The following is a 13,562-nucleotide window of genomic DNA, read 5'->3' as shown; positions in this document are numbered from 1 at the left end:
TTTTTTTTTTTTTTAATAGAGGCATGCTTTATTTATTTATTTGTTTGTTTGTTTGTTTTATACATGCACTGGTACAGTCAGAAGCGCGGGAGGGTGAGAGAATTCACCAGAGCCGAGCAGGGAGCAGAGCAGGCAGAGGACCGAAGTACATGCTGAGGGAGCAGCGGGGGCAGGAGAGGTCTGCGCGCCATGTGGGACCCTCCTCTGGTGGCGGGGAGCAGCCGGGGATCGAACCGGCGCCGCAGAGGCTGCGGGCAGCTTCGCAACCCAGCGCCTAACCGCTGTGCCACCGGGGAGGCCCTAATTTTATTTTTATTTCCCCATACAATTGCAACCCCCCTTATTTTGACCCCAATCCCTCCTTTCCCCACCCCCCACCCCCCATAGAGTGTCTCTGGTTCATAGTTTGTTTGTTGATTTTGATATTTTCTTTCTTATAGTTATTCTTTTTCCTGGTCCTGTTTATAGAGCAACCCCGATATTAAACGGGTTCCTGGCTGTGGTCCTCACCCGCGCGCTTTAAAGGGACTTATGAATACTCTACTACAGACACACGCAAAGGGTTCATAAAAGGTTTATTTACAAGAGAAAAAGAAATAAGGAAAATGTACAACTCAGGGAGAAAATAGGGAAATAAAGTCTTTAATGCGTCCTACCCGATCCGACGACCTGGAAACCCAAAGTCACTCTCAGAGCTGGACGGACGCCGCGAGCTGCCGAGGGCCCCAAAATGGTGAGAGCCCCAAAGCCCACATGTCTGCCTTTTGTATCCACCTGGCTGCTTAACCCCACCCTCAGGTCCCAGCCACCTTCCCTTTAGTGGTGATGGGATGTAGAGTTCCCAGTGTCTTTGGCTTTGACCTGGGGTGGGGGTGGAGTCCACAAAGCCTGTATGGAATTTGCTTTGGGGCAGCCTTTTCCCCCTAACACTGGGTGGGGGTGGAGTCCACAAGCCTGTATGGAAATTAGCTTTGGACAGCCTTTTTCCCCTAACAGTCCCTCATTTAAGTTTTCTAGATTCCTGCTATGAGTGAGACCATCCGGTATTTTCCTTTTTCTTTCTGGCTTATTTCGCTAATCATGATCCCTTCCAGCGCCATCCATGTTGCCGCAAATTGCATGTGTTTACCTTTTTGAATGCTGAGTGATATTCATGGTGTATATGTACCACATCTTCTTGATCCAGTCATCTGTTTTTTGGCATTTGGGCTGTTTCCAAAGCTTAGCTATTGTAAACAGTGCTGCTAAAACATAGGGGTGCAGGTGCTCTTTGGAATTGATGTTTCTGTGTCCTTTGGGTAAATACCTAGGAGTGGAATGCTGGATCCTATGGAAGCTCTATGTTTAGGAGGTCCAGAAATCTCCACACAGCTCTCCATAGTGGTTGGACCAGTTTGCACTCCCACCAGCAGTGCAGGAGAGTTCCTTTTTCTCCACACCCTCGCCACATATTGTTGTTGCTAGTTTTTTTAATGTGCCATCCTCACTGGTGTAAGATGGTATCTCATGGAAGTTTTTGATTTGCATTTCCCTGATGACAAGTGATGTTGAACATTTTTCATATGCCTGTGGCCATTTGCATTTCCTCTTCAGAGAATTTCTTTTTAGCTCTTCAAGCAGGCCCATTTAGCAAACATTTGAAAAAAATTATGTCCTCACTCCATATCAAGTGACACAAGGCGAAAAGGTGTGCCTCCCAACCCCAGGGGTCAGGCAAAGACAGTCATTACAGGAACAGTAAAAATAACAGAGGTCACACGTGTAGAAGTTCCTCAAGCTTCTGCCGTGCGTAGACCAACCAGCTTCCTGAGAGTGGCCGTGTGGCCGGAGCAGGACTTGATGTCTAAGGCGACATTGATGGGTTGATATTTGTAGCTTCAAGAGGAGGTGACTCTCTGGATCAGGCTGCTGTCCATCCGCGGGCTGAAGTGTCCTTTTTCTGCTCTGTAGGCCCATTTCACTTTGGAATGATGCCCCCAAGGGGGTGAACCTGAGACTCTTGACAAAGGATAAAAAAAAGGGGGGTAGGCTAGGTTCTGCAAAGGGGCGGGGTAAGGGGTGGGCACAGAGACGGGTGGGTGCCAGCTGGCTCTGCTGTTTAACTCCCTTCTCCTTGGAGGACACATGAATTTCAATACTCTCTGTGTGCACGCACTGTAAGATTTCCTGGAGACCCCTCCTCTGGCCTAGGGGCAAGAGAGAAAAGCCACCTGCATAGACTTAAAGCCTGAACAGGCTCCCTCCTATGCAGGAATTCTAGAAGGAAACCAGTATTTTCACACCCACTGATGACCTAGGAGCCAGATAAAGAGCTAACAATAGATACCCAGTCTCTGCAACTCTGCAGTGCTTTCTTTAGGAGTGATTAAATCCTGAATTGCCTTCTAGTGCCTGCATATTTAGGTCTGGACAATTTAGAACGAGAAGCACCTCTTACAAAAATAAGCTATCATCCTTATGTCAGTGACACACTCTGCCTGCCTATCTACTCTGAATTCACACTTGTTACTGCAACAGCTCTACAGAGTAAATTCTGTCCAACAGCTTCCAGGGCTCAAATTCTCATTTTGATGATCTAATAAACTCTTTATCCAGCCATCACACAGATTTTATTTCCAGTTAACATGTTATTAGGCACATAAATAGAGGGATTTTGAAACTTTCAGTATAGCTTCAGTTTTTGAGACTTAACTGATTGCCTTTGTTTAACTTTTTTTTCTTTGACCCATAAATGTAACTACTTCCATTAAGAGCACATCCTGTGTCCAGAAGTATGAACCTGTGTTGGTGATATGGTTTCAGTTGTTGGTTTCGAGATTGGGGGTCGCCGGTTCACTGTGGGAAAGATGTCACCAGAGCCCCCTATTGGAACAGGGTGGTCCCCAGGAAAGGGGGAGGTTCCAGGTTCCCTGCCCCACCCAAGGGAGGGTGGAGCTGAGCAGGAGAGAGAACATGCAGAGGAGACTGAGGAAGGAAGCAGGATAGAGCCAGAAGGAGACCTGGAGGAGGCACATGGAGCCTAGAGACACGTGAAGAACTGCGCTGTCTTTTGGTCGTGGACTGGGTGACACAGATGTGGGTGAGACCCTTGGGGAGGTGACAGTGGCAGCTTTTATCTTGATGTTCATTTTGCTCTTTTCCTTCTGGGCTTGTCTGGTTGTTTTCTGACCCTTTTCTGTGGGTCCCCACTGGAAGATGCTTTAGACTTGGGGCAGGCATTGGGGCCTTGCTCTGGGCCAATCCCGCTTGGGTGGACTTTTACCCATGAGGGGACGGGGTGCTTGATTTGGAAACTAGATTCTTTGCCTTCCCTGTGTTTTTTCCTAATTGTATTAAAGTTCCTTCCCACTAAAATCTTATATGTTTTGTGTTGATGCGGCGGATGGCAGAAACCTAGTTTAGAACAGGCAGGTTTGGGGGTTCTGATGTGCCCCTCTCCCTGCCCTTTAAAACACTTTAACCAGCACTGGTGAATTCCCAGGTAAGTTTCCCCACAACGCAGAGATGTTAGTTATATCCAAAAGGGCAGGGTTATTATAAAAGGGGAGAAGAGTAAAGGACACTTGCATAGACACAGTGGGCAGGAAGAGGCTGCCCCAAAAGGGACAGATTTGCTGACAGGTTTGCAAGGTTGCAGGCGGGAGGCCTTGAGGAGAGCTGCCCTCCGCTGAGGGAGGTCAGTGCAGAGAGCCCTGGCAGGACAGGTCATGGGCAGGCAGGAGGCTGCTGCCCTGCAAGGGACATGGGTGGTGACAAAGGAGCACCTGCATCTGCACAGTGCAGAAGGGCTGCTGCCCTGGGCCGTGCAGAGGCTGCCCTGATACAGTCTTCACTGTGGGGATAGGCTCACTCCTCCAGAGAGTGGTTTGTTTGTTGTTGACTTTGAATAAACTATGTAGAATTTGAAAGGGGCAGATTTCCACAATGGCCCTCAGTCTGCAATATTTACCTTCAGGTCTGCTCTCCTGACAATCCCTACAGCATCTGATGCCTGCTTGGGTCTTGTGCTTTATGGTCTGGGCTTTTGTTGCCTGAGGATGTTAGATCCCCTGGGGGGTTAATGGCTGTGTTAATCCCTCGACCACCACCTCCTGCCCTTGGCATATGTGAGCCAGGTTTCTGGTCTTGTGGTGCCTCCCTCCAGTTTTTCTATTCTTTTTTTTTTTTTTTTTAAGATTTGTTTATTTATACATACTAGAGCTGGGGCACAGGACAGAGATGCGGGGGGAGGTGAGAGGATTCCCCAGAGACAGAGTGGGGACAGAACAGCAGACTGACTAAACACACTGCTGAGGGGAGCAGCAGGGAGACAGGAGAGGTCTGCTGCGCCATGTGGGTAGCTCCCTGGCTGGCTGGGGGATCGAACTCGTGCCGCAGACGCGGTGGATTGCTTCATAGTGCAGGTGCTGAACCCCTTGCGCCACCAGGGAGGCCCAGTTTTTCTATTAAGCCTGCCATCAAGGACCATTCACACTATTTTTCCCAGTTCTATTGTTTGTTTTAACTACCTAAAAGTATATTTTAAAAACTTATTGAAATAAGTTAAGAAGACCTAGTGTATGAACAGATATAATGGACACTCTGGTGTTGATATTCAGTTTAAGAATTAAGTATAACCTAAGGATTGACGACCCGGAGGACTCCATGCTCTTAATGAACAGGGGGTTCCCAGGAACGGGGGGGTGCCAGGATTTCCTGCCCACCCAAGGGAGGATGGAGTTGAGCAAGAAGAAGCTGCAGAGGAGACTGAGGAAGGAAGGAAGCAGATGGAGCCAGAAGGAGACCTGGAAGGAGGCACATGGAGCCAAGAGACTCGTGAAGAAACTGTGGCTTGCCTTGTGGCGTGGACGGGGTGACACAGATGTGGGTGAGACCCGTGGGGAGATGACAGTGGCGGTTTTTGTCTTGATTTTGAATTTGTTCCTTTCCTCCCGAACTTGTCTGGTGAGTTCTGACCCTTTTCTGTGGGTCCCCACTGGAAGTGTTGCTTTAGACTGTGCATACTGTGGGGCCTGCTCTGGGCCCAATCCCCTTGGGGGACTTTTTACCCACGAGGGGGAACGGGGAACTTTGGGTGCTTGATTAGAACTAGATTCTTTGCCTTTCCTGTGTTGTTTCCTAATTGTATTAAAGTTCTTCCAATAACGTCTCATAGGGTTTGTGTTGTGCAGTGGAGTGCAGAACCTATTTAGATGCAGGCAGGTTTGGGCGGTCTGGGCTGATTGATATCTCCCTGCCTGGAACAATATGCCTTCCCCAAATAGAAAACAATGACTGTCCACATAATGTAACAGGGTGGTCCCCAGGAAAGGGGGATTTCCCTGCCCCACCCAAGGAAGGGTGGAGCTGAGCAGGAAGAGGAGAAGCTGCAGAAGATACTGAGGAAGGAAGGAAGCAGATGGAGCCAGAAGGAGACCTGGAGGAGGCGCATGGAGCCTAGAGACACGTAAAGAACTGCGCTTGTCTTTTGGTCGTGGACGGGTGCAACAGATGTGGGTGAGACCCGTGGGAGGTGACAATGGCAGCTTTTATCTTGATGTTGATTTTGCCCTTTTCCTTCCGGGCTTGTCCGGTTTGTTTGTGACCCTTTTCTGGGGTCCCCCTGGAAGAGTGCTTTAGACTGTGGCAGGCTTTGGGGCCGTTTCTGGGCCGATCCCGTTGGATGGACTTTTACCCACGAGGGGACGGGTAACTCTGGATTGCTTCATTTAGAAACTAGACTCTTTGCCTTACCTGTATTGTTTCCTAGTTTTTAAAGTTCCTTCCCATTAAAGTCTCCTATGTTTTGTGTTGATGCGGCGGATGGCAGAGCCATGTGAAATAGGCAGGTTTGGGGGTTTGGGCTGCCCTCTCCCTGCCTATAACAATGTGTTTATTAACCACTAAAAATTACTTCATAATTTTATAGTTATATATTAAAAATATTTACTGTGGTCTTAGTATTTAATTTCAGATTTAATAAGTATGGAACAACAATTTCACAAAACGTGAGATTTTGTGGTCCTCTCCTGTGATGTCTGTTGCTGATCTGTAGTATTCCAGTGCAGAAATAGCCTTGATTCACATTTGTTTTCTTCCTTTACTTTTAGTTTTGGTTCAATAAACCCTGCTGAGAGGAACATTTACATATCCTAGAGAACCTGTGGGAGATTTTCTCTAAGTCAGAATAGTGCCCATTCTGGTTGATCAAGTTTGCGTTTCAAGGTGGTTCTACCAATTTAAGTTTCCACTCCTCAGCAGAATGCACTACACACCATCTCTTTATTAGTGATATTCTGGATGTGATAATTGGTGTCTTATTAGGTCTTAATTGCATGTCCATGATTATTATTGAGTGAACTTCTTTTATATGTATTTTGACCTTCATATTTCCCTATTCGTGTGTCTCACAAATTTATTGGGCTGTTTATCTTTCCATATTGATTTGCAGGAATTTTTAATGTAGTCAGTATATTGATATTTGTCAGTTATATGCATGGCCACAATCATCTCCCAGATCATGGCTAATCTGTTTTTCATTATGAGTATTTCACCCTTAACAGAGAGAGATATAGAATGTACACATAGAAGATTTATATTATAATACAGTAAAAACTGGTAATAAAATATATCGCCAATGCATTCACGTTCTCTGGAAACCAGTCCTTTGTTCTGACTGTGTTAACCACTCTTTCTAGTTTTTATTTGTCTTTTTTTTCTGAAGTAACATTGGTTTGGCAAAACTGTAATTGAGAGGTATAGGTTCACGTTTCTTCAGGTTCTTCCCACTTCAAGATATTTTTATATCCAAATCAAGGCACAGAATGTTCTCATGTGCTGTGTGGCATGCAATAGTTCCTCTCCGGTGTGCTCCAAATAACCAATATCAGCATTCGCTACAGGTTAGTCTTGAATATTCTAGAATTTCATATAATTATATGTATGCATTTTGTGTCTCTTTTGCATAATATTATTTTGGAGACTTAACATTTTGCTGTGTGTATAAGTAGCTTCTTTTTATTTCTGAGTCATATTCCACTGTAAACCAAAATGTGCAGAAAAGCGCTCCTCCTGCTCGGTGGTTGAGTTGTTTCTCTCTCATTTGGGTCTATTATTAATAAAGCTGCTATACTTGTACTTATGTACAAATATGGGCATACACTTTGTATGGGAGATGCTCTTATTTTTCTTAGATAGGTAGCTAGAGGGAAAATTGTTGGAGACTGTACGTAACAATTGTGTTTAATTGTGTGTAAACTTATGTTTAACTCGGTAACATTTCCTAAGTATTTGTACTATGTTTATATTCCCACCAGAAATGTAGGTGGTTTCGGTGAATGTATGACTACTATGAAACTTGGGTTTTTTTTATTTTACCTGCTGCAATTTGAATTGCATTCCTGAGGGCTAATACTGTTGAACTCTTTTCTTGTGCTTATTGGCGTGTCATATCTTCTTTGTAATGTGTCTGTTGACCTCTCTTGTCTTTTTTTTCAATTAAGTTGTTTTTATAACTGATTTCAAAGTGCCCTTCATGTATTCTTGATATAAGACTTTTTGTGTGTGTGTATATTTATGTGTCTATCCATATCTGTACATATGTACATACATGCACATTATGTATAGATATTTAGATATATTTTATGTAGATAAATATATACATGTTATATATTTCCACATGTCTAAATCTACATGCATGTATATCCAATTGTATACATATTTCTATGCACTTTTAAAAATTATTTATTTATGCATACATGAGCCTGGGGTAAAGGCCAGAGGTGCAGGGTGAGAGGATTCACCAGAGACAGAGTGGGGTGCAGAACAGGTGGGTGGATCTACAGAAACACTGCTAGGGAGCGTGGGAAGATAGGAGAGGTCTACTACACCATGTGGGTTGCTCCTGGCCGCGGGAATCAAACTCATGCTGCAGGCTGTGGATAACTTCATAGAGCTGAGACTTAACCCCTTGCACACCAGGGGGGCCCTCTACTTATTTATTTTAGTAATGCTTGGTCGTTTTCTCTTTGGAAGTCTTACACCTATTTTGCTAAACTATTAATTTTTTTTATGTTTTGTTGAAACCATCAAATAGTATATTCACATTAACATTTATATTTGGTGGGTGTATAAATTCTTTTCAATTTGTATGTCTTTTTTTTAACTTGACTTGTTACATTGGTGAAGTCCTTGATACATTTTTAATAGAAGCGGTAAGATTTTGTTGGTCTTTACCTATTGTTTATCAGGTTGAAGAAGTTCTCTTTTTATTTCTAGTTTGTTACAGTTTTTATCGTGAATAGGTATTAATATTATCAATCCTTTCTCCCTATCTATAATAGTATTTTTTCTCTCCTGTCGTAAATATGCTGAGATATATTCTGGCCAATGACTAGAACACTTAACTCTTTATTTTTATCATTATAATATTACCACACATAAAGTATATGCCTGTAACAATATACTGTGAGCATGTTTATTTTTTGTGACTTTATATCATTGGTTTTGTACCCATGAATGTTACACTTTCCCACTTAAAATATATATTGACATGAGACGATGACTTGTTTATCTTCATTGATCTGTAGCATTTACTTATGTAAACATTATACACTAAAATCACAATCTCCCATAAGAGCATATTTGGTTTGGTTACCAGTTTTTGCTGATAAAAAAATTTTCAGTATGAATATTTTAAATACATCTCCTAGTGCATGTGTGAAAAGACATGTGTGTTACTTGGGATGCAATTGCTGGCAAAGCATCTTACATGTGTCTAAACGGGGGTTGGGCAAGAAAAATTGGAAATACAGTAAGCTCAGCAATAACAAATAAGATACTGCTTCAGTTTCACAAGAAGGTGCATATTTCTTTTCCAAAATGAGTGCACCAATTTATACTGACACAAATGAATAAGATGAGCTGTTTTTCTAGGTGCCCAAAAAATCTTCGTAGTAGCTTTCTTTTTAAAGTGTTCTCCATGTGGTGCATGAACATTGGTATCCTTTATGGTTTTATTAGTTGATAACAACACCAATGTTCCTTTTTTTTATGCTTATTTTGATTCTTGTTTGTCTTTGAAATGCCTAGTCATATACTTTTTATGTAAACTGCAGTGACATTACATTTAGATTAATTTGGAGAAAATTATAATTTTATATTGAGTAGTAGATTAAAGTCATTTACTTTGGCTACCTTATTGCTATTAAATAGGGTAATATTCTCCATTATCTCTGTTGTTAGAGTTATTCCAAGTTTATTAAGTTTTTAATATTTTGGCAATGCAAATAGCGTGTCAGAATTATACTTTTAAACTGTATAATGCTGATGCATAAAAATCACTTTATTTTTTTTTTGGTTTTATGTATGGCAACTAGGTATACTTTTAATTATTAATTTTAGCAGATTATAGATTCACATGCTTCTTTTTTGCAGATATTTATATATCTTTTCACTGGGTATTTATTTGCTTTATTTATTTATTACTTATTTATTGGTTAAGACTTCCAATAATACCAAATGGAAGTGATGATGTCAACTTCATTTTTTTGCTGCTCACTTTAAAAGTCATGCTTCTGAGCACGGGCCTATAAAGTTGAATGGGGTTTTGATAGATAATCTCTTATTAGGATAAGAAGCTTGCTTTTATCCCAAGTTTGAAGAAGCATTTACTATTATTACTATTATAGATACTAAATTTTTATCATCATCTTTGCTTTCTCTTCTATTGAAGAAAATAAGAGTTTTTCCCTTCTAATATGCTAACATAGGAAGCTATTAAAAGATTTTCTAAAATTAAACCAATGTCAAATTTGTTTCTCCACTTAACAAATATTCATTAAGTGCTTACTTGTGCTGGGGATTTTCTCAAATCTTGTAATAAAATCATATGTAAATTAAGCTAATAAATATATAATATGGTATATGGCAATAAGGGTTTTCCATACAAATGGAGATTGGCAGGTGCTTATCTTGGTCTTTTCAGACTGCTGGAAGGAAACACCACAGCAGGTGACTTATAAACAACAGACATCTGAAGTCTTGGCAGCCCAAGCCCAAGGTGCCAGTGTGGTCTGGTTCTGGAGAGGACCCAATTCTCAATTCCTAGCTCACCCCATCTGTTACATCCTCCTTGATGGAAGGACAAGGGTCCTCTGTGGGGTCTCTAATTCCATTCATGGGGCTCCATCCTCAACACCAGCCCCCAAAAGGTCCACCTCCTAGTATCATCATCTTTGGGCGTTAGGACTTTAGCATATGAATTTTAAGAGACAGAAACATTCAGACCATAGCATTATGCTCTGGGTTCTCACTTTAAAGAAGGATCTAAGAATGTCCCATCTGACAAAAATGACACCTAACCAGAGACTGAGGTAAGAAAATGAACTGTGTGGGTCTAGGCAGAAGAGCTTTCCAGACAAAGGAGTGGTAGGTACAAAGGCCCTGCGGCAGTTACACTCAGGAATAGCTGATGAGTGAGAGGGGAGCAAGCTGTGCCGTGAGTGGTCACAGGCAAAAAGCACCAGCAGCACATGGCCATGGAGGCTGACTACTCAGATGCCTCATTGCAGATTCTTGGTGATAGGCAGACGGTAGGTTTTTTTTTTTTTTTGGAAACAAATAAAACTCTGGAGACTTTGAACATGACTTACTTTTTTTTTAAAAAAAAGGTTTATTTATACATACAAGAACTGAGGTGTAGGCCATAGGTGTGGGGGCGGGGGTGAGAGGATTCACCAGAGACAGAGTGGGGAGCAGAACAGTAAGATCCACTGAAATCCACTGCTGAGGGGAGCAGCAGGGAGATTGGAGAGGTCTCCTGAGCCATGTGGGTCAGCTCCTTGGCTGGGGATTGACTCAGACTGCGGTGGCTGGGATAGCTTGATAGCACTGAGACTTTAAACCTGTGCCAGCAGGGAGGCCATGACTTACTTTTTTAAATAAGTTACTTGGGCTCCTTTTGGGAAGATAGAGTGAACACAAGAGAGACATGCTACAAGCAATCAGGCAAGTGCACAACTACGTGGCCCAGATGAGTAAGGAGGGCTTGGATCGTGTGCAACACTGGAACCCATAACGAGAACAAATACTATTCTAAACACTACTTTCCAGCACTCTGTATAAATTGTACGCGTTTCCTCACTGTCACAGCTTCACAAACTAGCCACTATTTTTACCTTTATTACCTATGAAGAAACAGGTACAGTGAGGAGAAGTACCTGCACTTGTTTAAAAAGCATCAAAGCAAAGATTGGAAGTCCAGCAACAATAAACAAGTCTACCTCTAAAGGCAGCTCTAGGGAGGTGTCAAAGACAACCAGGGGCAAAGACAGGAAAGTTTCTTGATCGCTCTCCCCCTAGAGGGAGAGCTCCTGGTGGCCTGAGACTCCACTGGCGGAGTTTTTAATTGTCTATGACCCAAGGATGTGTTGCTTAGAGTAGGAATCTCCACTCTTGGGAAGCATGGAGAGGATTCCCTTTGGAAGCTAGTGGAAGAGGTGGAGAGCTTTGGAAAATTTTCTTTGATAACTAGTATATTTAAAAGGAGACGCCTGGTTTTCTTGAGTCTGACAGCTGCAGCAGACTTTCATGGTGATGAATAAAAGGACAAGGAAGTAGACTCTGGGGTTCTTGCTTTATTCCCCTCCCCTACTTAACCTGAATTATCTGTCCTTAATACTCAAATGCTGAATCTGAATTTTCTCTGGCTGAATGGTAGAAAAGTCTTTTTTTTATATTTAAAAAAAAAAATAAAGCCTAGTGCATTGTCAAGGTGATGCCACGGAAGGCCAAGTTTTATTATTCCTTGTAGAAAACTGTCAATCATGTGTCTCTGACAGTCCCTGGGCACCCCAGCTGCTGATACATACTTGGTCATTTCCATCATTTCCAGGAGGAAAGTCCTTTCTCTAGACCCCCTTAGGTATTTTTTGCTCATCTCAGATTTATCTTTAGTAAGTTTTTTAAAAAATCAGATCTCAAAATGCTCAGGAAACCAGAGTTTAGGTGCAAAGGTAGGAGAATAGGCAGTGCCGAAGAAAATAATGTCTGTGTATGGAAGGCATGTTGTGTGAAATGTATGCACGAGTTTCAAATATTGTATATATACAAGCAAACATTTATTTACAAATATGAGTGCTTTCCAATGTGTACATGTGCCATGTATACATGTGCATAGATGCTTGTTTATATTATATATTTGTAGTATATGATGGTACCTATTTATAATGCATGTAATACACAATGTTATATGCTGTGAGTGATTACAGACAGCCTAACACAGCTGCAATATGTAATGCACATGAAGGTTGAGAACCATTTGAAGTCTTGAGAAGCTCTCAGATAGTCACATCTCTGAATCTTGGTGTGAAGTTCTGTTTGGTGGAACTTGAGGAAATCTGGCTGGTGGACTGAAAAATCAAATTTAAATAGTCTGAAATGACTAGATCAGAATGTAAAATGGCCTCCCTGGTGGCACAGGGGTTAAGGCAGAGCTATTGATGGACAGAAATAGGAAAAAAACTGAACAGGAGGCACCACAAGACCAGAAACCAGGCGCACACAGGGGGTGGGGGTAGAAGACATCAGAATCTCAATCTCTTACTCGATATCAAGTCTTAACTAAAAGTTCCCATTAGCTGAGTATAGACCACAATGATCAACTTTGCCTTTCTCTGGATTTTCCCTATAACAGGGATGTACCAGACATTCAGCAAGTGCTTGGTTCATGTTCCCACTTCACTTGAAATCCTTAGAATTCTGCCCCATCACCCACTAAACTGCACAGTTTGACCTATTGTGCTGACTCTATTCACAGCACTGAGCATATGATTGGATTATATCCCAGTGACCAACAAACTGTCGGAACCATAGTTCCCTCACCAAGGGCAGGTCCTGGTGGACAGCGTGGGCACTGCCCTTCACCACTGTGTCATCGCTCTCGACCAGGGGTCCTGCCCCGAGTGGTGAGGGAGTGGTGGGAAGACCGGCCACAGGGCTGCCCCCTGCCTGAGCTTCCATCCTGCTTGCTCAACAAACTTGTCTTTTCGTGTTCTCTGCAGTGATCTTCACCGCCATCCCTAATTCCCAGCCTGCCCAGGAGCAAGACAGGTTGACTTAGGCCTGAATTGCTGAGTACTGAGTATTAAGCATGAGCTGTCTTGTTACAGGACCCTCCCATGGGTGGGCAGGGAACCTGAAACCTGCCCTTTTCCTGGGGGACCACCCTGTTATAGTCTGACTTGTGTTTGGGGACAACTTCTGTTCCCAGCGTGGCCTTTCAAATCTGTTATTATCAGATCATAGTTTCCACAGGTGCAATGCAAAGAGCTTGAACATTCCAGGAGTCCGAGCATGTGAGTGGGGGGAGTGGTGAAATAGATCTGGGGTTCTTCACCCAATGGGAACTAGCACGCTCGTTCAATGACAACTATTTTTCCTATCTTAATGATTCTGATGCGAAAAGCATAGGTAATGTAACATTCTGCACAGATAGTTTCAAAACATCAACGTGAAGCCCCAATTATAATATAAAGGCCAAGTGTGTACTAAATGCATAAGGAATACAAATGATCAGACCCAGC

At 42.7% G+C, this 13,562-nt stretch overlaps 1 protein-coding gene across 1 annotated transcript in view; it reads left to right on the top strand.

Annotated features, from left to right (window-relative positions):
- Positions 1-13,099, top strand: part of AGBL1 (AGBL carboxypeptidase 1) — a 602,442-nt gene extending 589,343 nt beyond the window's left edge. The window contains exon 24 of the mRNA XM_054695456.1: positions 13,041-13,099. Coding sequence (XP_054551431.1) covers positions 13,041-13,099 — 59 coding nt within the window. The remainder of the gene's footprint in view (positions 1-13,040) is intronic.
- The last annotated feature ends 463 nt before the right edge of the window (positions 13,100-13,562 follow it).

Source organism: Talpa occidentalis, unplaced genomic scaffold, assembly GCF_014898055.3.
Source record: "Talpa occidentalis isolate TD23 unplaced genomic scaffold, MPIMG_talOcc4v2.1 talOcc4.14, whole genome shotgun sequence".
Lineage (NCBI taxonomy): Eukaryota > Metazoa > Chordata > Mammalia > Eulipotyphla > Talpidae > Talpa > Talpa occidentalis.
The sequence above is the reverse complement of the archived record's forward strand: the minus strand, read 5'-3'. Positions and strand labels throughout refer to the sequence as shown.